Source organism: Lynx canadensis, chromosome B1 (assembly GCF_007474595.2).
Source record: "Lynx canadensis isolate LIC74 chromosome B1, mLynCan4.pri.v2, whole genome shotgun sequence".
NCBI classification, from domain to species: Eukaryota; Metazoa; Chordata; class Mammalia; order Carnivora; family Felidae; genus Lynx; species Lynx canadensis.
The window spans coordinates 84,374,460-84,397,585 of record NC_044306.2 but is presented as its reverse complement, the minus strand read 5'-3'; the positions used below and the strand labels follow the sequence as shown (position 1 = coordinate 84,397,585).

Sequence of the window (23,126 nt, the reverse complement as noted above, 5' to 3'; positions counted from 1 at the left end):
ACATAAGTTATCCAATAAAAATCAATACCCTTTCCTTGTATACTTCACTAATTAGGTCCTCCAGGTAATGCAAAAAATAACTCCCTTACCTCTCTCTGACTGCAACCCTCACCCCATCCCTCTCTAAGAAGGTCATAGATGGAGACAATCCTCAACCTTTTAGCACTAAAGAACCTTGGAGTTCATCTAATCATTGAACTCAAAGTCTTCTTTTTGCATCCAATAAAACTGAAGAGTGCACACACACTTCCTTCCTAAGGTTAATGGCAGAATGGACCACCATCTTTGGAATGATGTGTCTTGGATTCCAGTCCCAGCTAACATAAGAGATAATTTACCCAACCATCCTATAGTCTACATTGGACCCTTGTGACTCAGCTTTATGTGCTGATTATTAATATACATGACTCAAAAATAGAAAGGGGAACTTTTTCCCAGAATGAGTATTCATGTGCTGTTATAAAATGTTGCTTGTTATCCATTCTTTGCCTCTCTAGCTTCAGAGTTGTCCATGATTCTAGTCTTACAATCAGCTCCAGAAGAAAACACTCCTTATCTCTTAGAAATTCATCAGTCCTCCTTTCTGACTCCATCCGTCTGTAGATAAGACATGAGATGGAAGTTTCACAAAGCTTTCATTAAGGAATGGACCTGTAGGGTGTAAAAAAGGAAAAACAGTCTCCAAAAATATGTATTCCCATATTTTACTCACCTTAGTCCTGAAACACAAAATTTTGTTGCCATATCATGTCCATGACAATAATTTTTGAACTCAAAGAATTAAAAAAAAATCTCTGAGAAAACAATAAATTTTATGATAAATACTATGAAACCAGTTATATGTGTTTTTACCATTTCCTCCTATATATCCTTTATTATCTCAATATATTCTTCAAATAAATTTGACAGGAAAGAAGATCAATTGAATAGTACTTGTTTCAAGGACTAGTGGAGGTTTAAGGAAGGAAGGGATGTTGAAAGAAAGAGTAGATAGAAATTTTTTTCTATTAAAATATAAAAGGATCCTTTACTTAAAATCCAGCTTATGAACCCATTATTTAATTTCATTCAATGGTATGATCATTAGTAAATGCAATTTACTAATGGGGAAATTTAAGCAAAGTAATTAACACTCCTGGTGAAAGTAACAGTACTCTAACTTCTTCCAATGTTACACTCACAGGCCTAACAGCCTCAAAGTACTTCAAAGGATATATCATAGAAGCAATAATAGAATTGGTCATAGAAGCAATTCATTTTTAGTGGTACTAGAGGTATGTCTCAATAGTCAGGAAATTTAGTGTTAGTTGGCAGTCTGCCCAACAAACAAGCAAACCCAAGGACCTATAGAGACTGTCTCTCCTACTTACTGTGTAAGTCCTTGGAAAATCTTCAGTTCGATTCTAGATAAGAAAAAAATAATCCCCACTATACAACATTTTTAAGTTTAGGATTGAAACTTTCAAACCTGCTTTGAAATAGGGAGACTGCATCTATGTTGAGAAAGATAAAAATAAAATGAAAATAAAATAAAATAAAATAAAATAAAATAAAATAAAATAAAATAAAATAAAATTCAAGTTATCTGCTCTGCTCTTCAATGGATGGTTGAGGATTAGACTAAGTTTATTATGGCACCTCAAGTTTGTTTTTAACAATCAATTTTTATACTAAGTTTTAAAGGAATGTGCTTATTTCCTTTCTAACTTACATATTTGAACATAAGAAAGAAGTAATATTCAGCATGTATCTACAAGCGAATTTGGACATTTCATTTGCTTGTAATAATGTAATATATGCCCAGTACCACTGAGATCAGGTTCAATTAAATCCTCATTCAGTAATACAGTTAATTAAAAAAAAACTTACTTTATATGCAAGATAGTAAAACTACCCCATAGGGTAACAAATTCATCAGTGTTACACAGTGTTAGAAAGAAGACTCCTTAATTACTTAATTTATCTATTAGGTATTTGGGTATTTCTATTAGGTATTTCTTATTCTAATGAGCTTAAGTGCATTGACCGAGGAACCCAACAGATCATCCATGAAACAGGTTGGGCCCATTACTAGAAATAACTATCCCCCATTGTAGCACAGCCTACAAAACAGCGTGCATACATGGAAAGTAATTTGCATATATTGGTACTATATCTAATTAAGTACCACAAAATAAGCTTGACTATTCTTTCTTCTTTCTTATTCTACATCTTCTCTTTTTACCTTTGATCTCATCCTTCTCTTTGCATTCTTAAAACCTTTTATCATATTTTTGCGTATTTTCTAGTTTCCCTAGCTTCTATTAATAAAATAGTATTTGTCTTAATTTCTTGACAACTCTGTACCTTACTGAAATATTATTGCAAACAATCTCTTTCAAATGCACTTGTACTATAAGATAGCCATGCTATGCCACAGAATTATAGATATCAATTAATTTCACTTAATAGATTAGGGTAAATAATCCTCAACTAGAGCATACTATAAGTGGGGGATACATTGTCAAGGGGCAGGTAACTTTCTATATATTCCTTCAAGGTTGATACCTCCAACACAGCTCACTCATATATATATATATTCAGTGGAACAGACAATGTATAAATAGAACAGCAAAGTCAAACCTCACTGGAAACAAAACTAACAATGGTGACCTCTCAGTGATCATTAATCCTCTGTTAGTTGACAGGGTGATGCGTTCTGACCTGCTTCTTCAGGCACCACTCAAAAGCCTGATGGTCATCTGTTCATAGGAAATAGAGAAGCCTGAGTTGGGGTGGTGACCAGAACTTTTCACTAACATTTCTGGAGATTGCTGTATCTAAGTTCCCAGAGGGAGTAAATTTGAAGAATACCAGGGTGTTCTGGATGGGTAAGACTTATTCCTTGGGTAAAAGATGCCCAAAAGTGTAGGGAAAATAACTGGTTATCAGTGTAGGACTGGACTCCACCTTTACAAAGTGGAAAGTGTGCACAAGCCCCTGTAAATGATGAAGGAAGAGGTTTCAGTGTCAAGGGTAATGTGTGTGGTTGCAGATGAGGCTGAAGAAGCAGACTTACAATCTTGTATATCTTGGCTGAGGTTGTTGCACACATATGTTCATATACATGCTCATGTGGAGGGGGGCGGGAAGGAATATACTGTCTCTATTGTTTAGGAGGAAAAGAGCATAATCAGATAAGAATTTTAGAAAGGATGAATTGAAAAAGATGCTCAGATCTCTAGCTTCTGCTACATTAAGAGTGTCTGATGGTTCTTAGTTTAACAAAGATATGAAAAGCACCAAAAAGCACAGCTTTCAGGGGAACAGCAAAGTTCAGTTTGCGGTAGTTATAATTTGCAAAAATAAATGTATGTCCACTTATGTAAGCTGCAAATGAATCAGTCAATGCCCATAAAGGATACAGTACGTATTTTGTCACTCATTTCCCACATTTCTATACAAATTTCACAAACTGGTGTCTACACCAGTCATGGCGTGAATATAAAATGCCACAGGGTTGGCAATGCGTATGGACAGGGGGTGAGGGATGGGAGAAATAGGGGTGGGTAACTGCATGTTACATAGGAGCATAACGTGCATGGGTGGAAAGTGTGCATGTAGGACTGAGTATTCATTTGCATGAAGACCACATGCCTGCCTACAGATGTATGTGTTAGAAAACAGGCCTATGGTTGGGGGAGAAAAGTGGACCATACATATAGACAATCACTCATGTATTTTTAAAGTTTATTTATTTATTTGAGAGAGAGAGAGAGAGAGAGAGAGAGAGAGAGAGAGAGAGAGAGAGAGTGACAGCACCCAGACAGGGCAGAGAGAGAGTGAGAGAAAGAGAAGCCCAAGCAGGCTCCAGCTGCAGAGCTCAATGTGGGGCTTGAACTCATGAACTGTGAGATCAGGACCTAAGCCGAAGTCAGAGGCTTAATAACTGAGCCACCCAGTCTCCCCAAGACAGTCACTCACGCATTTCTCTGAAAAATACTTGGCTGTTCTTGTTCCCAATCAGCATTTCCTAAATTATGCAGCCGTGTTTCTTGGAGCACAACATCTGATAAGCTGTGAATAGGTGTTCCATGAAAAAAACTCTTGCGTTCAAATTAGTGTGGGAAAGCTGTAGGCAACATCTGTCTTCCCAAAGGGCCTGGAGGACTAATGAAGGCACTGAGAAGTCCTACAGTAAAGTAACCCTCTTCAGTCTTTTAGCACAGCATTTTTAAATTTACTTGATATAAAACTCCTTTATTCTAAGAACATATATGATTAACTTAAGGGATACTGTGTTCAAAAAAACCCAAACCCAAAACAAACAAACAAAAAAACACTGTTTAGAAAAAGCTGATATAAATGTGTCTAGAGCAACAGAAACACGGGGAGATAATGACGAAAGTGACTTTGGTAAATATGGGCAAATCCAATATGAAATTTTCAGGTCAAATATAATTCCTTGCAGGCCTAATCATTCCTGCAAATTATCTTCAAAGCTAAATTAGCTCTCAAACTTCTTAAGCAGGTAGGTCTTTGTGTACAGATATTAACTTAATGTGATTTGCATTTTAAAAGAGGAACGGTTTCAGGTTTTTCTATACAAACTGAGAAGCTATTAAAGTGTGCTCTAAGTATGTGGTGTCCCTTCAGTGACTGAAAACCCTAATTTGCAATCTGATGAATATGACATCTTTTGAATAATGCAAGCTAAGAAAGTGCTAATTGGTTTCCATGGTCATACCTACAGCCTCATGAAAATAGATTAGGAACATAAAGAAAAATGCAGAACATATGACTGCAGAGCCATTTAAATTATAAATGAAAGACTGTCTAGTTGAATGTAATGCAAAATAATAATAATGATAATTTTAGTAATAGGTGATAAGCATTGATTTGCACCTGCTTTGCACCAGATACTGTTTCAGATAGGCTGTGTCCAATATGTCTAATCCTCATCTACAAAAACAAAACAAAACAAAACCTGAGGCTAGACAAGCTAATCAATACAAAGATAAATAAAAATTATAGGGAATGTTTGTTGAGCACTTTCTATGTGTCAGGCACTGTTGGACACATCTCCTATCAAATAATTCTTGCAAGCCTCACAACAACTCTGTGAGATGGGAACTACTATTGTCCCCATTCCACAGATAAGAAAACTGAGTTCAGAGTACTCCACCATGCTGCTAAGCAATACAAGAGCCAGACTTGAGTATGTATGTATGTGTTCAGATATGTCTCTAAAGCACGTATTCTCTCTACCTCTCCACTATCCGAATCCCATGATATCTGTATACGTTTCATATTCTGATTTTAAATTAAATTGATATAATGTTAACAGCAATTAGCAAGTGGCTCATGTTAGAGCATTTTGATAATTTTAGGCAATTGTGTCCCTAAAGGACATTGACATGTAATCAGTTGGAGAAGCAAATTCACCTACTTCTGGGTTTGATGTCTCCCTTTATTCTCACAGTCCAGTTCTGAGAAATGTCACTTGAATTTATTTCTGTGGACAGTTTATGATATATTCAGCAATAAAATGCAATCAGTACACTCTAATAGCAATTGATACACTGTGTTATATTCATGAATTTCTGTCCTGATTTCAATGCTATATTGCTAAATTTTTATTTTTTTAATGTTTATTTTTGAGAGGCAGAGAGATAGAGACAGAGAGAGAGAGAGAGAGAGAGAGAGACAGGCAGAGTACAAGCGGGGGAGGGGCAGAGAAACAGGGAGACACAGAATCTGAAATAGTCACCAGGCTCTGAGCTGTCAGCACAGAGCCCGATGCAGGGCTAGAACTCACGGACTGCGAGATTGTGACCTGAGCCGAAGTTGGACGCTTAGCTTACTGAGCCACCCAGGTGCCCCAGCTAAAGTTTTAAGTAAAAAAAAAAAATTCTTTTTAAATGTTTTGCCCACCTCTGTTTCTGTTTCAACCAAACAAACTGCTCTCCATATGCCTCTTGCTGGTATCTGCCACCTGATAAGAAGCTATATCTGATGTTAGAGGGATTAATGGCAGAATTTAGACTTCAGGTAAGTGTCTATTTCTCAGATAATAGAAGTGACATGTTCAGGTCAAAGGTTAAACTGACCCCTCTGCCACTGACCAGTTTTGAGAATTGCGGATGTCACATGTAAGAAAGAACTTCAACAAACTAAGTAAGCAAACAAATCAAACATTAAATTATGGTTGAGGGAATTAGTAAGTTTAATGCAAGAAGCAAGGAAAACAGTATGGATAGAATGCTTTTCTCTAATGCAAAGCAGTGCAAGGAACTTTACTGCATTTATTGATTGCCCGGAATTACCCTGGGAGGGAGGTCATTACTACTTCTACTAACGGGCATTAAAGAGAGCAGACAATAGAGGTGAGGCAAAAGCTGGAGGCAAAGCTGGGAGTTGAACCCAAGCCTGGCATTACAGCTGGCTGTTCTTTCTACTATATCACATTCTTTCCTGAGAAAAAAAAGGAGAGAAGATTTAAGGTTGGATGAAAGAGCTGCTTTCAAATGTGATCATAAAGACACGAGGCTTGTCCTCCTTAATTCCATGAAGGAGAGAGAGGGCTGTGGCAAGGGCAGCAAATTTGAGATAAGAAAGGAATACTTTTCTGACTTTCACCTGTCTGAAAATGGGAAAGACAAATGGCCTCTTGAGTTGGCACTGCCTTTCACTAAAAGGGTCCAAAAAGAAGTTGAAGTGTCCCAATGTTTTCTGTTCTCTAAAACTATTTAATTTTAAGATTCTAAACAAAATATATATTCTCTAGAAAATCCTTGAGAGCAAGGACACTTCTTTCTCAATCTCCATTTTCCAACGTGTCCCAGCCGTGTGACCTAAGAGACGTTGAACTGCTGTTGTTCGGTTTGTTTCTTAGTAAAGCAGGAATATATCACCTTTCAGGCAAGGTTATTAGAAGATTGAATGAGATAAGACATGTGACATCCTGAATCCATCATAAAGCTCAAACAGTGTTAGCTGCTCCTTCCTACATGTTTATGAGGTTGGAGTCTGTCAGAATCAGAAGGCTTTCCTGTTACCTCCACTTGGATAATGCTGAAAAATGTGAAGGAACCCCCCCCACAGATGCAAGGCTCTCCCCTTCTACATGTGTCTGGATCAATAATGAGTAGGCATGTGCTACTGACTTGCATGTTTTTCTGCTTTTTCACTCCCTAAGAGAAAAGTGCAGTGTTCTTATTGCTCTCAGGGTTTATAATGTGCATTTTTAGTTAATTCTATGCAAAAGCATCAATTAAGTAGGTTTTTACATGCCATCTTCATTCCTCTTTTACATTGGTGCATTCAATAAAGTATGCTACTATTCTGTTTTATAATTAATCACAGATAGGCCATTCCCTCTCAAAGAGGGTTTTTTTTTTTCCAGTTGCCCATCAAAGTCTTTATCTGAGAAATAGATACTTACCTGAAGTCTAAATTCTGCCATTAATCCCTCTAACATCACCCTCATTTCATATAAAAAGTGTTTCAGTCATACATAAGAATTAGTGTTGTGGAACCATCAGACCTTTCTGCTATAATCTTACCTTCTGGTACCCAAGAAAGCTAACTGGAAGACTTTTAAGAATGAATGAAATATATTTAAGATATACATGGCTATTAAAATGTTTGCTTGTAATTTTTTAAATTCTCCTGAAGTTCAAACAAATACTGATAAGAAAAGATGTCATTAAAGAGGTATTCATCATACATATAATTTTCAAGACTATAATCTGGTGCTTAAATTAAAAAGACTTGCATAACCATTATTTACATGCAGGAAAAGAATAGCGATAGGAAATTAAAATTCTAAGAAAGTTTAGTTCCATTTTAAATGAAAAAAGTTTATCCTTTAAAACTCTTTTGTCAATCTATGGCAAGGTTCATCTCAAGTATTGAGGGGGTTCAGATGTATTCATGCATTCCAAGAACAAACTTATTCTGATCTACTGCCCCGTGGGCTAAAGACCATGTCTATGCTCCCAACCTGTGAGTTGTTTGTGACAATTTCATCTTTTTATCGCTCTGAGTATGCTTGTGCAGAAAACTGTATGTCATCGCCCAAGGAGCCTCTCCTTATCATTACTTCCAGCTCTCAAGTTAAAAACATGCCTTTGGGAGATTAAGTTAAAAATATGTGGGGTTTTTTCTTATTGTTCTCTTACTTTTAGAAACAAAGTTGAACTGTATATCTGTGTGTATGCGTGTGTCTAAGGAGGTTAAATTGTTAAATATAAGCAAAACACCAACAAATAAAAATCTAAGGGCTTCATAATGTGGACCCTCCTTCCTCTAAGCACATACATTTGACAACAATGGAAAGCAAGTATTCATGGTTGGTGAGAAAGCAAAATAATCCTGAAATAATATAGATGTACAAACACATGCCCGTCCACACAATTTATGATAGATTTATATATGCGGAAGTATGTACACATATAAATATTACATAAAATAGGGAACATTTAAAAACCAACAGTAGATATCTATGGTTTATTTCTTTCATAGCCTCTCCCGCACATCTGTGTATCATAAAACATAATGCCATATGTCTATTAGGATCATGGGAGTCTTACGTTAAATTTATATTACATGACAGCACTACCATAAATGTGGCAGAAGTAATAAATGAAAACAAGATTTCTTTTTATGAAAAAATTCAAGAAGATTTTGCACATCCATTCTGATAAAATTCTATAAATGTTTGCTTACCTTGGAAGGGTTACATGCGAAAGACTACAGAAGAAATAAGAGAGCACTCATTAAGTGCTCTCTTGAAAGATTCTGTGACAAGGTAAAGTGGCCTACCCTGAAATCGTAAATTCTAAAGGGTTTCAGCTTTTCAAGCAAATTACAATCTATCCCTCACTGTAACTCGGAAAGGGACTCATGTCAGATATAGTCTAATGCTTAGACTGCACTACAGTCACTAATTTAGGTGGGTCCCATTCATAAACAAATGGTACTAGGTTTAAGCTTAGCATCCAAATGCATATGAGGAAGTCATCATCATGAGTCAAAATTCCAACAAATTATTACTGAACCCCTCCCATGTCACTGGCATATGAAACTGAATTTTAAGATAAGGCATTAAGAAAAAAGAATTGAGGTCCCTGAAACTCTCCCAAGGATAGCATATAAATGGAGGAGGAAGCAAAGATTCTATCAGATCATTAGCTTCCTAAAAGGCAGGAAAATAAAGCAGCACAAGTGCTGGAGTCAGACCAAACTGGATTCTAATCCTACTCGTACAGTCAGCAGCTGCAGGATCGTAGATGAGTTGCTGCAGGACAGGGATGATAATTCTGTGTGGGTTAAAGATCATGCATGAAAAGCACCTCATGTGTTCTTTGCACATGAGTAGAGGCTCAATAAATAAGGAGATTTTTCATTAATCGTGTTATTAGTGACATCAACTGCAAAATATTAACTGATGACATTGAAATGTTTTTCTAAAAAACTATCACGGTACTTAGCATATGAAAAATTTTAATAAATGCTTGCTGAGTGAATAAGCCCTGAATCAAACCTAAATTGTGAGGAGATACACAACGAAGTTCATATGCAACAAAGACAAGGTCAGAACACATCCGTGTGTCTCAATTCTTCTGAGAAGGATTTCCTAAAAAAAGAAGTTTTACCCTCCCCTCCCATCCTTTTTTTTCTGCTTTTGTGGTTGTTTGAATACTTTAAGAGTAACGTAATTCTTCCTGACTGCTAGTACCATTCCCAGAGACAGATCTAATCTCTCCATTCTTTTATTAAATCATGACACAGGATTATGATGTTCCAAATTTCTGCTTGCGTGGTCCTAAGACATTCAGATAAGGTTGGCAAAGCAAATGATTGTCAGGTGCTTGGACAGTAAATCAGATCTGGGCCTGATAATGCCAGGCTGCCGGGGTAAGACTAGATTCCATAGGTTTCCCTCAGTCTTCCCCTTAACCAGGCTGGTTCCCATTTTTTGCCATCAAGGCTAATATGTCTGACTTTTCCATGGCATGTTAACACTCATTACGTCTTCATTTACTATTTGACAAGGCACTGTGGTGAAATTGAAGTGGAAGAAACCATGAACGAGCGGTCCTGGACCTGAGTCCTTGCTTTGTTCCTCCATCACCTAAGTCACATGATGTGTGATATGTTTTAACAAGTTCTCAGTTTTCTCCTCTCTCAAAGGAGACAAGCAGTGTATCACTAAAAGCACAGGCTTTGCAATCAGCAATGTGTGGCTCCATATCTTGGCTTTCCCATTTTATGAGCACTGTAACTTTGCGCAAATCACTTAACTACTTTTTATATCTCACTCTCCTTTTTTCTTAAGTTTATTTATTTTGAGAGAGAGAAAGAGAAAGAATGTGAGTGGGGGAGGGGCAGAGAAAGAGGGACAGAGAATCCCAAGCAGGCTCCTTGCTATCAGGCTCCTTGCAGAGCCAACACAGGGCTTGATCCCATGAACCGTGAGCTCATGACCTGAGCTGAAGAGTCAGACCTCAGCTTAACCAACTGAGGCACCCAGGTGCCCTATATGTCTCAGTTTCTTGGTTTATAAAGTGGCAAAAAGAATAACATCATAGGTGAATTTGATAAGGGTCAGTGAGACAATATCTCTAATATATTTATCAGAGCATAAAGCACATAGTACCTTCCTCTCCTCCTCCTTCTATTTTTTATTATTATTATTATTATTATTATATGATTATCCACTGTCTCTCATGCCTACATTTGTAATCTTCTATACAAGGAACTTAACTTGTTTACATTATAAGAAGAGTCAGGGATATATGGCAATGAACTGGAGAATAAAAACAGAAAATGCAATTCAGATCTAAAAGAAATCAGAGGAGATAGGAACTACCAAGTGTAAACTAGCAAAACAAAGGAGATATAATACAAAAGTAAAAGGGTTAATCCTAAGTAAAGATGCCAAGTGCAAATGGGAGGCTAGAAAACTCGGGCAGTAATTTAGTAACTATGTATTTAAATGAAGATGAGTTATAGGAGTAGGAACCAATTTACATATTGGAGGCATTTCTCCCAATACATGCAAACAAATTTTATTATACAACTTCAAAAATCGACACTATGATATTTCATGAAATTTGAGTCTACATGTATAAATAAGACACAGACTTCTTGCCCCTTGAAGTTTCTGTGGGAAAAATAATTCATTTCCAAATTCAGTTAAAAAATTCTAGTTCAAAGCACAAATGACACAGTAACCACAAACTATGGTGCTCTGTGGAGCTAGTGAGAGTTTTGGAATTGGAATTATCTGATAAGAAACAACTCAAAGGGACAGTGAAAATGAAACAAAACTACACAGATTTTTTTTGGAAGCTTACATCAAAGAACATTTCCTATAAATGTATATTTATTTTTGTGAATTTGTTTCACAGAAATCTGAGAATTCTATTGCTTTAAACATAATGACTGGAATTGAAAAGGAACAAAATTCAGGTAGTCAGTGCAAAGGACTTATTAAAAACAAAAGAAAACAAACAACCAAAAAAACAATGCTTCTTATCCCTAACCTAATGTCATTTTAGCACAGTACCTCAGAGACCCCAGAGCCAGGGGAAAGAAGATGAATTACCTCTGAATTAAAAAATATGAAGTGTCAGAAATCAAAAGGCTATGATACGTCTATAAGGTGTCTAGTTCATAGGGAGAGAAATACACAAATTTGGCAAAGCACAAAAAAGGGAAACAATAATAACCTAGCCATTTCAAAATTATTTTTGAAAAAATATTTTTTTCTAGAAAACTCAATCCTTTGTTGTTAAATTTGTTTTCCTTTTATACAGTCAAAATCAAATGAGTATTAAGCAGAAGTATTAAAACCAAAAGTGGAAATTTGTATTGATTTCATCTAAATCTGAAATTATTCTAATTCTTTTTTTTCTTTTTCTTACAATGGTTGTACTCTAAACTTGACCCTTCTGTTCCTATCCTACCACTAAGGTATTATATGTGTTTATTAATTTTCATTTAAGCATTTGTGCTCCCCATTTCTGTTTCAAGAGCAGTGTCTAAATGTGTAGTGTGGTGATGTTAATGACGGTTATGATATAATCAATATTATAGCTTGTAAGTCAGCAAAAGGAGGAATAAAGTGCTATGCATCTCATCCAAAAAACATATGGTCTGCTAGAATTCCTAAATTAGCTTAATGCCTCACTTCGTATTCCATGAATCCAGTAATACTTGGGTGAGATCCCACCACCGTGCTAGGGCACTAACACAGATTTTCTAGAGTATTGGTGACATTGATAGCTAGACATTTTAGCTGACCCATACAAACTTCAAACTGAAAATAACCACAGCAAAATTTTATTGGGAATAACACCACAAAACTATGAAGATTTAAAAATGTCTTCCCAAATAAAATACAACATCAATAACCAAACCATGGATGTTTAAGAGACATAGCTGAGAGCGAAGATGATGGTCTCATCAGAATCCATCCACACTTATTTTTCTGCATGAGTATGAGTTACTTTACATTACTTTATACTCTCTTAAGTCAAAATGCAAAGCTGTGCGGATCAGGAAAAATCAGAAAAGGAGACAGCCAGCAATACAGATTCCAGCATAAGCCACAGCATCTTTATTGAAATAAATTGGTTACAAGTGGGTCCTTGTGGGTCAAGGCAGAGGGCAAACACACTTAAGGCATTGTCTCCTCCTTGGGAGGAGTCTCTATGTTTCATCAAAAGGAGAGCATTTTCAGGGGCACCTGTGTGGCTCAGTCAGGTAAGCATCTGACTTTGGCTCAGGTCATGATCTCCCAGTTCATGAGTTCAAGCCCTGTGTCGGGCTCTGCGCTAACAGCTCAGAGCCTGGAGCCTACTTCAGATTCTGTGTCTCCCTCTCTCTCTGCCCCTCCCCCACTTGTTCTCTGTCTCTCTCTGTGTCTCTCTCTCTCTCTCTCTCAAAAATGAATAAATGTTAAAAAAAAAAAAGGAGAGCATTTTCTGATTTACAAATAGTGTTCTGTACAATTTTTATATTTTTTATTGCAAATATTGCAAGGTGATATTTTTCATAATTATAGAAGTTATCATACAGTTAGAAAACAACATGCTATTGATTAGAATTTATAATGAAGTTTAAAAATGTTTATTCTATTTAATACTCTTCTTAACATTAAAATACTATGTAACTTCCTAAAGATGGTTGCTTCATCTTCTATACCCAAACAAATTGTACTAATACTCAAAATTAGATCTGACCTACTGCCTATTTCAGTATGAATCTGTTTTAACTTGTGTTTTATATTTAATAGTGTAGCAACAAAATAAGCTTAAAAAAAGAGAATAATGAACATTTCCTGTATTATCATAAATTTGCAATGTTGCCACTAACAAACATATTTCAAACCTAGAAACTTACTTGACTTAAAAAGGAACATTTTAATAAGTACTAGAAAAATTACTTAATAACGTGCTCATCATTTCTATTCTTACTATCAAAGAATTTGATTACTTTAATGATCGTGTAATTTTTTTCCCCTATAAGGGCTGAAAACCTTTGACAATGTGAACCATGAACTTCAGTGTGAACTTGAATAATTGCTGTTTCCCTATAACTTGCTGCTGTGGCGAATGTTAAGCCATCTGAGAGCTGACATCTAAACATCTGTAAGAATTGGGACTTTTAAACCCAAACATCCTTCAATAAATACCATAGGCTATTTGCTTTGCAGCATTTCTGCAGACAAAGGACTCACCTCAGGCTCAGGGCCAGCAGCTGCTCCTTTGACTTCAGTAGCTCCCCCACTTTAAAACTGGCATAGCCCAGGAAACTTCTCTGAAAATAAGAAAAAATGCTTTTCGTTAGCTTCAGAAGTCCTTAATATTTTTACCGGCACACCAATCAGACAAACCTAGTCTTCAAAAGAATGAAACGTTAAATCCATTAGCCTGACAAATATTTCATATGCAGAGATACAGTCCTCACTGACAGATACAACAATATATCCTTCTCAGGGGGTGAAGTCTAGGGTGTACATGTATCCTTTTCACTAAAAACAAAGAGACCAATAGCCTGGGACATAACGAAATGTATAGTGCAGAAGCCAGGACTTTTCTAGGAACTAATTTTCTTCGCCTATGAAAACTGGGTTAGAAGAAAAAATGATAAACTTTTAACATTTACCAATGCCGTCCTCGTTCTTATTAGAATTCCTCAAGTCACTGGCAGCAACAACTTTGTATTCCAGATATGAGCAAATCTGGTAGTTGGAGCTATTTTTATGTGGGACTCTGTACAAGTTATAAATAGAAATGCTACATTTCTCCCCCATCACAGCAATGTTTAAAAGCATTTGTTTCCTTTGTTATTTCTAGCATGGGACAATTTCATTCCAACACACAAAAAAGAAAGGTGCTTATTCAGTTACATTTTCTAAAATTGCTTTTTTAACCTATCATACTGGCTGTTGACTATCTATGAATATCTACTTCCCACACTCTTTGGCTCATAATGCAAAGAATAAAACTCTAAATTGGTTTTTCTTTTCCAGGATAAAAATCTTCCATCTCTTTTTAATATTCCTGGCTACTTCTGATTTAAAAGTCACAATATTATGGTATACCATAAATAGTATTTCTCGTTTTCCCCTCAAGGTCAAGAAGTAAACATGAAAACATCAAACCCATATTATTATCTAGGCCATTGCTGCCTCACACATTGTAAACTCTACAAGAAGTCAAAACTGAATCTTCGAGAGCATTCTCTGTTCATATGTCTGTTGCCAGGCTGCTCTAGAATGAGAGCCTGGACGTAAGTAGTCTGAGGACAATTGTATCTTTTCAGAGAAAAGTGTGTGGTTATTTCATACATAGAAGGCTGCCTTCTATGAAAAGTGTAAGAAAGAAAAGCTTCAGGTCTGAATTTTTCTCCCTCTTTTCAAAGCTCTAATTTAGAATTCTTTCAAAACACTCAGATGCAAACATTTGAAATACAACTCAGCTCTAAAGTTGGAGATGCCTCTATGTTAGTAACAATAAATCCAATTAATTAACTTGAAACTCAAAAAGCTGGTTTAGACACCAAGTCACCAAAGCCAGAAGAATACAAGACTGAATTATTCAATGAAGGGCGTTAGGTGAAAACAGAGATTGAGGCCCACGTCGGGCTCCATGCTGACAGCATGGAGCCTGCTTGGAATTCTCTCTCTCATTCTCTCTCTTTCTCTGCCCCTTCCCTGCATATTCTCTTTCTCCCTCCCTCCCCCCCCCCTCTCTCACACACACACACACATACACACACAAATTAAACATTAAAAAAATAAAGTATTTGTGGAAAGAAGGTCTGATGAGATGTCAATGAGTGATGAAATGAGTGAGTCAAAGCAGAAAAGGAAGTTTAAGAGGTATATATGTATTTGAAGCTCCACAAGGAGCTTTATTTTGTTTTCTGACAAACTCCTCCTCCCTAGTGCATGGTAGGCATGTGATGAACATTTACTGACAATAAATGAATGAATGAATGGCTGATTTAAAAACTAGCTTTCAAGTCAGTCACTCTATTAGATATGGATATTAGAATGCTCTTTCTGCAGATATTTACAAAGTACTATAATTCACTGAAACGTGGGTAATCAAAACAATTTTAGTAGGCAGACTGTATATTGTTATAGTGAATTTCATTTCAGCCTTTTGCGTTTAAATAGATGTCTATCTCACTTCCTCTTTCCCTGATTATCAGGGTTTTTAAACTCCTATTCCCCACTCTCTCTTCACTCCAAGAAAACTCTTAACTGATAACAGATTTCATGACACCTCAAAATTTCAAATTATTTTCTCTCTGTCTTTTGAGATTTTGAAGATATGGATGGTTTTAGAATTAAAAACACAAACTTCACATGTCATGAATGTTACTGTGGTCTCTTCATCAATAAAAGGAGCAAATGCTCCAGACTGGAATGTAGCAATGAGAGACAGGTGAAGGGGCTATTTTCAGACATAGCTACACACACACACACACACACACACACACACACACACACCATGAGCCACAGCTGCAAGTAGTTTGTGACCACAGCCACTGAATGTCTCACGTGTCCACAGATCAGGAGATCCTGTGGAAGGAGGACGTTGGCTTGTCTGCCTGTGAGTCAAGCCCAGTGCCCAGAACAGAGGGTTGCCTAGTATGCCTACTGCTTCACTGTGAGGGCTTGAAGTGGGCCAGGAAAAATGCCCATGAGTCAAACTTTCTTCCCATCATAACTGGCTGCCACATGCTTCATCTCAAAGGATAAGGGATTTTACAGAAATCATACAACTTATTAAAAGCTAATTTAGGTAATGGCATCATAGTACTGTTATGAAAACATGTCAAACTAGAGGAGGTGTTATTTAGGTATAAGTATTACCGTATTTATTCTACAAATAACTATATTATGGAGACTACATGTTGCATAAAGTACATTAATGAACTTTCTGAAGACAATGTATAATTGTTCCAAACTGCAATGCTAACAATGGAATTGCCTATATATTTAATTTCTAGGAAGTTTGTGTGTATTTGCTCCATCTCAATATAAGCAAAACACATCATTCATTTACATGAATATTCACTGGACTCTTGTAAAAGAGTAAATTAATTAGAGGAAAATAGTCTTCTCTGTTTCTAAAACCTAAATGCCCATGAAGGGAAAATAGCATACTAATGTTAATGTAAAAAAATAACTTAATATAAAGCTATTTTATCTTTGCTATCACTGTAATCATAACTATAGAATTTGAGAGAATTATTTATTTTATTTTTTAATTTTTTAATTTTTATTTTTTAAATTCTAGTTAGTTAACATTAACATATGGGGCACCTGGGTGGCTCAGTAGGTTGAGTGTCTGACTTCGGCTCAGATCATGATCTCATAGTTCGTGGGTTCAAGCTCCATGTCAGGCTCTGTGCTGACAGCTCAGAGCCTGGAGCCTGCTTTGCATTCTGTGTCTCCCTCTTTCTCTGTCCCTCCCCTGCTCGCACTCTGTCAATAATAAATAAATGTTAAAAACATTTTTTTTAGTTAACATATAGTGTAATATTGGTTTCAGGAGTAGAATTTAGTGATTCATCACTTACATACAACACCCAGTGTTCAACACAAGTCCTAATGCCCATCACCAAGCTAGCCCATCCCCCACCTACTTCCCTCCATCAACCATCACTTTGTTCTCTAGAGTTAAGACTCTCTGATGGTTTGCTTCACTCTTTTTCCCTCTACCCTTCCTCTATGTTCATCTGCTTTATTTCCTAAATTCCATATGTGAGTGAAATAATATGGTATTTATTTTTCTCTGACTTACTTTGCTTAGCAAGAAAGTTCTTTAAACACTTTTATATTTCAGATATAACTCAAGGAACAAGATTTTCCATCTCTTCTTCAGTGCTGTTTCTAAAATTCTCATCTTAAAGGTCTTAAACTGGGAGCTCTAATATCAGTGGAAAAAATCGAGAGACAAACAAAAAAAATTTAAGTCTCATTGGAGTTGGAGCTCAGAGATCTAAAGTGTCATACTAAATCTGCCTCAAAATGGAAATCTGGGCTCTCACAGCCCCCAGAATGGTTATCCACTAATGGGTATTGTCTAGCCTTGTTACTCTGTCTTCTTTCTTACTAATACGTGGTCTTAAATGAAACCACTGACAGCCTTATGGCTGTATGAAAAAGTTGCCTATGATAACTCTATCTTTCTCATAGCTACAGTAATGAGAATCAAAGTAATCCAGGAAAAGCACTTAGTACACTGCTGGGAAAATAGGAATTTAAAAGTTAACCTGGCTTCTACATGGTCCCAGAACTAGTTAATATGCAGAAGCCAAGTTGGAATCCAGGTTTCTTGCTTTTCAGTCCATCATTCTTTTATCCCCATCACACTGTGCCTTATTTCCAAGACAGGTGGCAATTCCCTGTCCCTCTGCCAGGCTCTCTGCCTGCACAACATGTGGTTCTGACCTTTTCTGCCTGCTCGTGAGAGTGCAACACTCACAATGATCATTCTGGTGCAAGCACCCAAAGCAGATGATCATTAAATTGCTTGATGTACAATTTTAATCACTCACCTGGCTGGAGAGTGATATCAAGCAGCGTGGAGAAAAGTGGGGCATCTGCCTCAATCCCTGGTTGCTCTCTATGGAGACTATACAAATAAACAGTTTATCCTATTAGCCCTTGCAGGGACTCCAGCTGTACCATATAAAGGGCCAGAAGATGTACAACCTCAATCACCTTGCAGTGAGCTGGCCACACCTTCATCACCTATGTTCATCTCACAAAGCCTTTACTCAAAGTATAGGTTTTCTTTACACTACAATTTACAAGTACTATGCAGGGCTGTACTATCCAATGGGTAGAATTAGGCTTGTGGCTATGCTGAATTGAGATGCACTATTAAGTGTAGAATATACATCAAATTTACACAATGTGGTATGAAAAAAAGAATGTGAAATATAGCATTAATAATTTTACATAGTGATTATGTTTTGAAATGATTACATTTTGCATATATTGGGTTCAATAACACATTAAAATAAGTTTTTCCTCTTTCTTTTTACTTTTTTAAAAGCATGGTCTACTAGAAAATTTAAAATTACATATGTGGCACACATCTGTGGCACATATAATATTTCCATTAAAAAGTGATTGTTTAGAGGTTAAATGAATATATCAACAATAAGAATAATACTTTGGCCTATTCTAATAAAACTATACATAGGAACTGTGGCACAAATTTAAAGGGTCTTTGAAGTTGATATCATGAGGCCAATATACAACGTCTCCCAAACATAACTTACAGGACAGGCCCTTTTTCATATTCCATGTGCTTTTTCTTCACTGTCAACCCTAACAGATATGGTTACGTGGTTTCCCATCAAATAAGAAAGGGAAAGAGGGTACATGAACTATTCACACTGAAAACAAGACATCAGAAAGAAAAACAAAACTTGGGAGGAAATCTATTAAAAGTTGATAAACAGTCCAAAGAAAACATTAAAAAGAATTTTAGGGTGAAGTCATATATTTAAAAATTACATCTTCCCTATGAATATAACTCAAAAGGTCTCAGCACAGATTGGCATCTCGTTCACTAAGACATCAACAAAAGATCTGGGTGCATCCAAAAGATGCTGCTTAAAAATGCAAAGAAATGTATAGAACATATTTGGACTATTTATAATAAAGTATTTCAGCTCATTTTTTTGATGTTTATTTATTATTGAGAGACAGAGAGACACAGAGCATGAGCAGGGGAGGAACAGAGAGAGAGGGAGACACAGAATCTGAAGCAGGCTTCAGGCTCTGAGCTGTCAGCACAGAGCCCGACATGGGGCTCGAACTCACAAACCACAAGATCATGACCTGAGCCATAGTTGGACGCCCAACTGACTGAGCCACCCAGTCGCCCCTAATTTTCAGCTCTTTTTTAACCAGAGTAGTCAATGGTTAGAGTCCTTAGCATGTTGTAATGGCAGAACAAAGTCTTGGCCAAGAGCTAAAGCTCTCAGACACGTTTTGCAGTGCCCAAAGCAATATTCTGTGGATTAATCGATAAGATAAATATTACCCAGGGGTACCTCATAGGTGCTCAAGATGTGGTAATTCTTCTCTGTCCAGAATATCATGTACTCTGAGGGTATTAGACACGCCACAGCATGCTAACTTGTTCTTATTTAGGCTCATTCTTACTATGCTTGAGATTTAGTTCTACAATATAACTGCCATTTTATTGAGTTCTGATGTGTCATAAAGTATACTAGATTTTTACATATTATTACAATTTACATATTATTGCAATATATATGTATATTCATATATATTCATTATATATATATGTATATATATATTCATTATATATATGTATATATATGTATATGCATATAATGTATGTATATGCATTTATTTATTGTTGACAGAGTGCGAGCAGGGGAGGGGAAGAGAGATACACACACAGAATGCATATCATACATATCATATATGTATATATATCATTATTTACAAGTTTCCAGGCACAAAGGTAGGGCTATTCGAGTGAACAAAATACATAGGCTCTTTGCTATCATGGAGTTTAACACGTAGGAGGATTGGGCAGACATTACTAACATGTAATACCTAGTTTGCTCATTTGTATTACTAATAGCACCTTGATTTTGTTTAAGTGAGAATTGTACTGAGATTCCCTGCTGCTTAGGGACTCCTCTCTTCTCAGTGAGAGATACGTATCAGTATACCAATTGAAATTTCCCCAAAAGCTACTGTTTCCCAGAATTGAAGGAACAGGGTCAGCTGCCTTTTGTCCTTAGGTCTTCTCCCCACCTGGACTGTGATTCCTGAAGGCGCAATGGTTAGACTGGACAATACTCTAACAAAGGAGGAGCGGCAAGGTAGATAGAACGTGGTTGCTAGAAGTCATTTTTGAGTAGCTACAGTCTTGGGCAATTTCCCCAAACCTTCTTCTAACATGAAAAAAAATGACTCTGTTACTTTTAACCCACTGTTTGCTAGGTTACTTGCTTCTGAATACATGCCTAACTGATATAATTACCATGCCACAGAATGTCAATTGAGAATTTTGTTTTGACCCAGGAATCATAGCTGAGTCTCTCACAAAGACATTATACCAAATGCACCATAGTGTCAGTTCAGAGAACCTCTAGTGGCCTGAGTTAGCAACCTCCTCACAGTGCTTAAAAAGAAGCTAGTTTACAGAAACTGGCCTATTAGTAAACATGACACACACAGCTGATATAAAGGTAGTGTTAGCAGAGAGGGAAGGTGAGCATTTCACAAGGTGTACTATTTAAGAACCGAACCTAATTTCTTTGTTATATCATACTCAGGAAGACACCTTAAAGTCAAGGGAGGGGTGCCTGGGTGGCTCAGTTGGTTAAGCGTCCAACTTCAGCTCAGGTCATGATCTTGGGATTCATGAGTTCAAGCCCCGCGTCAGGCTCTGTACTGACAGCTCAGAGCTTGGAGCCTGCTTCGGATTCTCTCTCTTTCTCTCCTTCTCTCTCTTTCTCGCTCTCTCCCTCTCCCCTGCTTGTACTCTCTCTCTCTCAAAAATAAATAAACATTATGGGGCGCCTGGGTGGCGCAGTCAGTTAAGCATCCGACTTCAGCCAGGTCACAATCTCGCGGTCCATGAGTTCGAGCCCCGTGTCGGGCTCTGGGCTGATGGCTCAGAGCCTGGAGCCTGTTTCCCATTCTGTGTCTCCCTCTCTCTCTGCCCCTCCCCCGTTCATGCTCTGTCTCTCTCTGTCCCAAAAATAAATAAACGTTGAAAAAAAAAATTAAAAAATAAATAAATAAATAAATAAATAAATAAATAAACATTTAAAAAGTAAAAAAAAAAAAAAAGTCACGGCGGTCTGGTCCCACAAAAATCAATTATTAAGCTTGTGGGTGTCCAAACCATCTTTGGCTCCACTATATCAGGAACTGGAGATTGTCTCTCCTTTGAAAATCATGACTGTCTAGCATCTGATGCTGGTCAGTCTTGTAGAAAGGGACAGCAGAGAGACGGCTGAGCTGAGAGAGGAAACACCAGTAGGGTAGCCTGCATCTCTTCTGTGTGGCATGGAAAATACATGTGTGTTTCATCAGGGCCAAAAAACACCGCAAGCAGCTAAGCAAGCATTACATGCTAGAAAATTAGGTCTTAGCAGCAAGAGCGTATCGGGTGAGCCTGGGCAGTGGAGAAGGTTGAGCCAGAACCAGATTCCCCATGGTAGGGAAATCTGTGATGGGAAGGAGCCTACAAGGTCTCCAGAAATACCTATAGTTGTGCTCATAACAGAGACAGCATTTCAATGTCTGTCACATGCTGACAGGCAGCACTAGCCTGAGAAATATCAAAACCAGCAGAAAGGGAACCACAACCTCACCATGGGCAAGCACAGAAGGAACCTCTCCCCATTCCTTTCTCCTTGCCACAGCATTGAGCAATAGAGGAGGAAAGGGCAGGACTCATGTGAGAATCGGACTGTGCTCCCCTTCCACTACAAGTTGCTAGAGGCACAGAGATGTCTATCTACCCCATAGTGGGAAGTGATGGGGGGAGGGGGGAGAAGAAAACAATTAAACTCAGAGAAGGAACTCAAGTTTTAAAATGAATAGGATATATTTCAAGAACTTGAATGAGAGAAAAAACAGGGAAATTTACATAATTAGCCCAAGATGTCACTAAAGCTTCAAGTGAGGGGGATTTAACACTGAGCAGTTGTGGGGATGAAGGGTTAGAAGAGGAAAAATAAATTAAACTAGCTCATCTTTCTTGAATCTCAAAAAATAAATAAAATTCCTTATAAAATAATGCATTCAGTTGATAGTTAAAATTTCAAAAGGTCTTGTTTTCAGAAGCAAGTACGAAGGGTGTGATGAGAGCTTGCGATGGAGGTTCCAGTTAAAAGGAGTGCACCTGAGGTGGTCAGAACCCAAAGGCTGTGAACAGAGCCCTGAGCCCTGAGCAGGGGAGGAACAGCACTGGGCAGGGAAAGGGTCCTGGGGCCTGCAGCAGTGAAGGGCCTGAGGCTGGGAAGAACTTGCTAGTCACTCTGGAGAAACTAAGCATAGTCTGGGCAGCACAAGAGGTTTGAAGGTTTGCAGAAAACAAAGCATGAAGATTCACTCAAGTTAAAGAGAACAACATGTCCCCAGGAAGAAACTAGAAGCTTGTGTTAGGCATGAGAGAGCACAGAGTGCCCTTTTCCTTCTCCTTCCCGATCAGAATGTCAGACATGGCTGACATTCTTCTCCATCAATTCAACTCACTCTTTGGTGCACACATTTGGAGGGCTTCCTTGGCAGGTTCAGATAGTGGCTGTTGCTAGTGAGGAAATGATCGGCATATATACTCTGCTCCACACATCAACTGGAAGAAGGTTGTCAGTTGCCTGTAGGATTTCTGGGAATTTCAAATAGGTCTTTCAGTTGGCTCAGTCCCATGGCCTCTATAGACTCAACTTATTTCTAGGCTTTTTCATCCTCTCTGCACAGATCCCAGGGACTCAGCCTGCTGGGCTATCTTTTCAGGAGTTGCCACCACCTACTCTAGGCTTGTCTAAGCCAAAAGCACCTATTATCTTTCCGCTCTTCCAATTTCTAAAAGCTGCAGATGCAA

General features: G+C 37.4%; 1 protein-coding gene across 1 annotated transcript in view; it reads right to left on the bottom strand.

The window, feature by feature from the left end:
* Positions 1–23,126, bottom strand: part of INPP4B (inositol polyphosphate-4-phosphatase type II B) — a 797,369-nt gene that overhangs the window by 247,513 nt on the left and 526,730 nt on the right. The window contains 1 exon segment of the mRNA XM_030313011.1: positions 13,730–13,809. Coding sequence (XP_030168871.1) covers positions 13,730–13,809 — 80 coding nt within the window.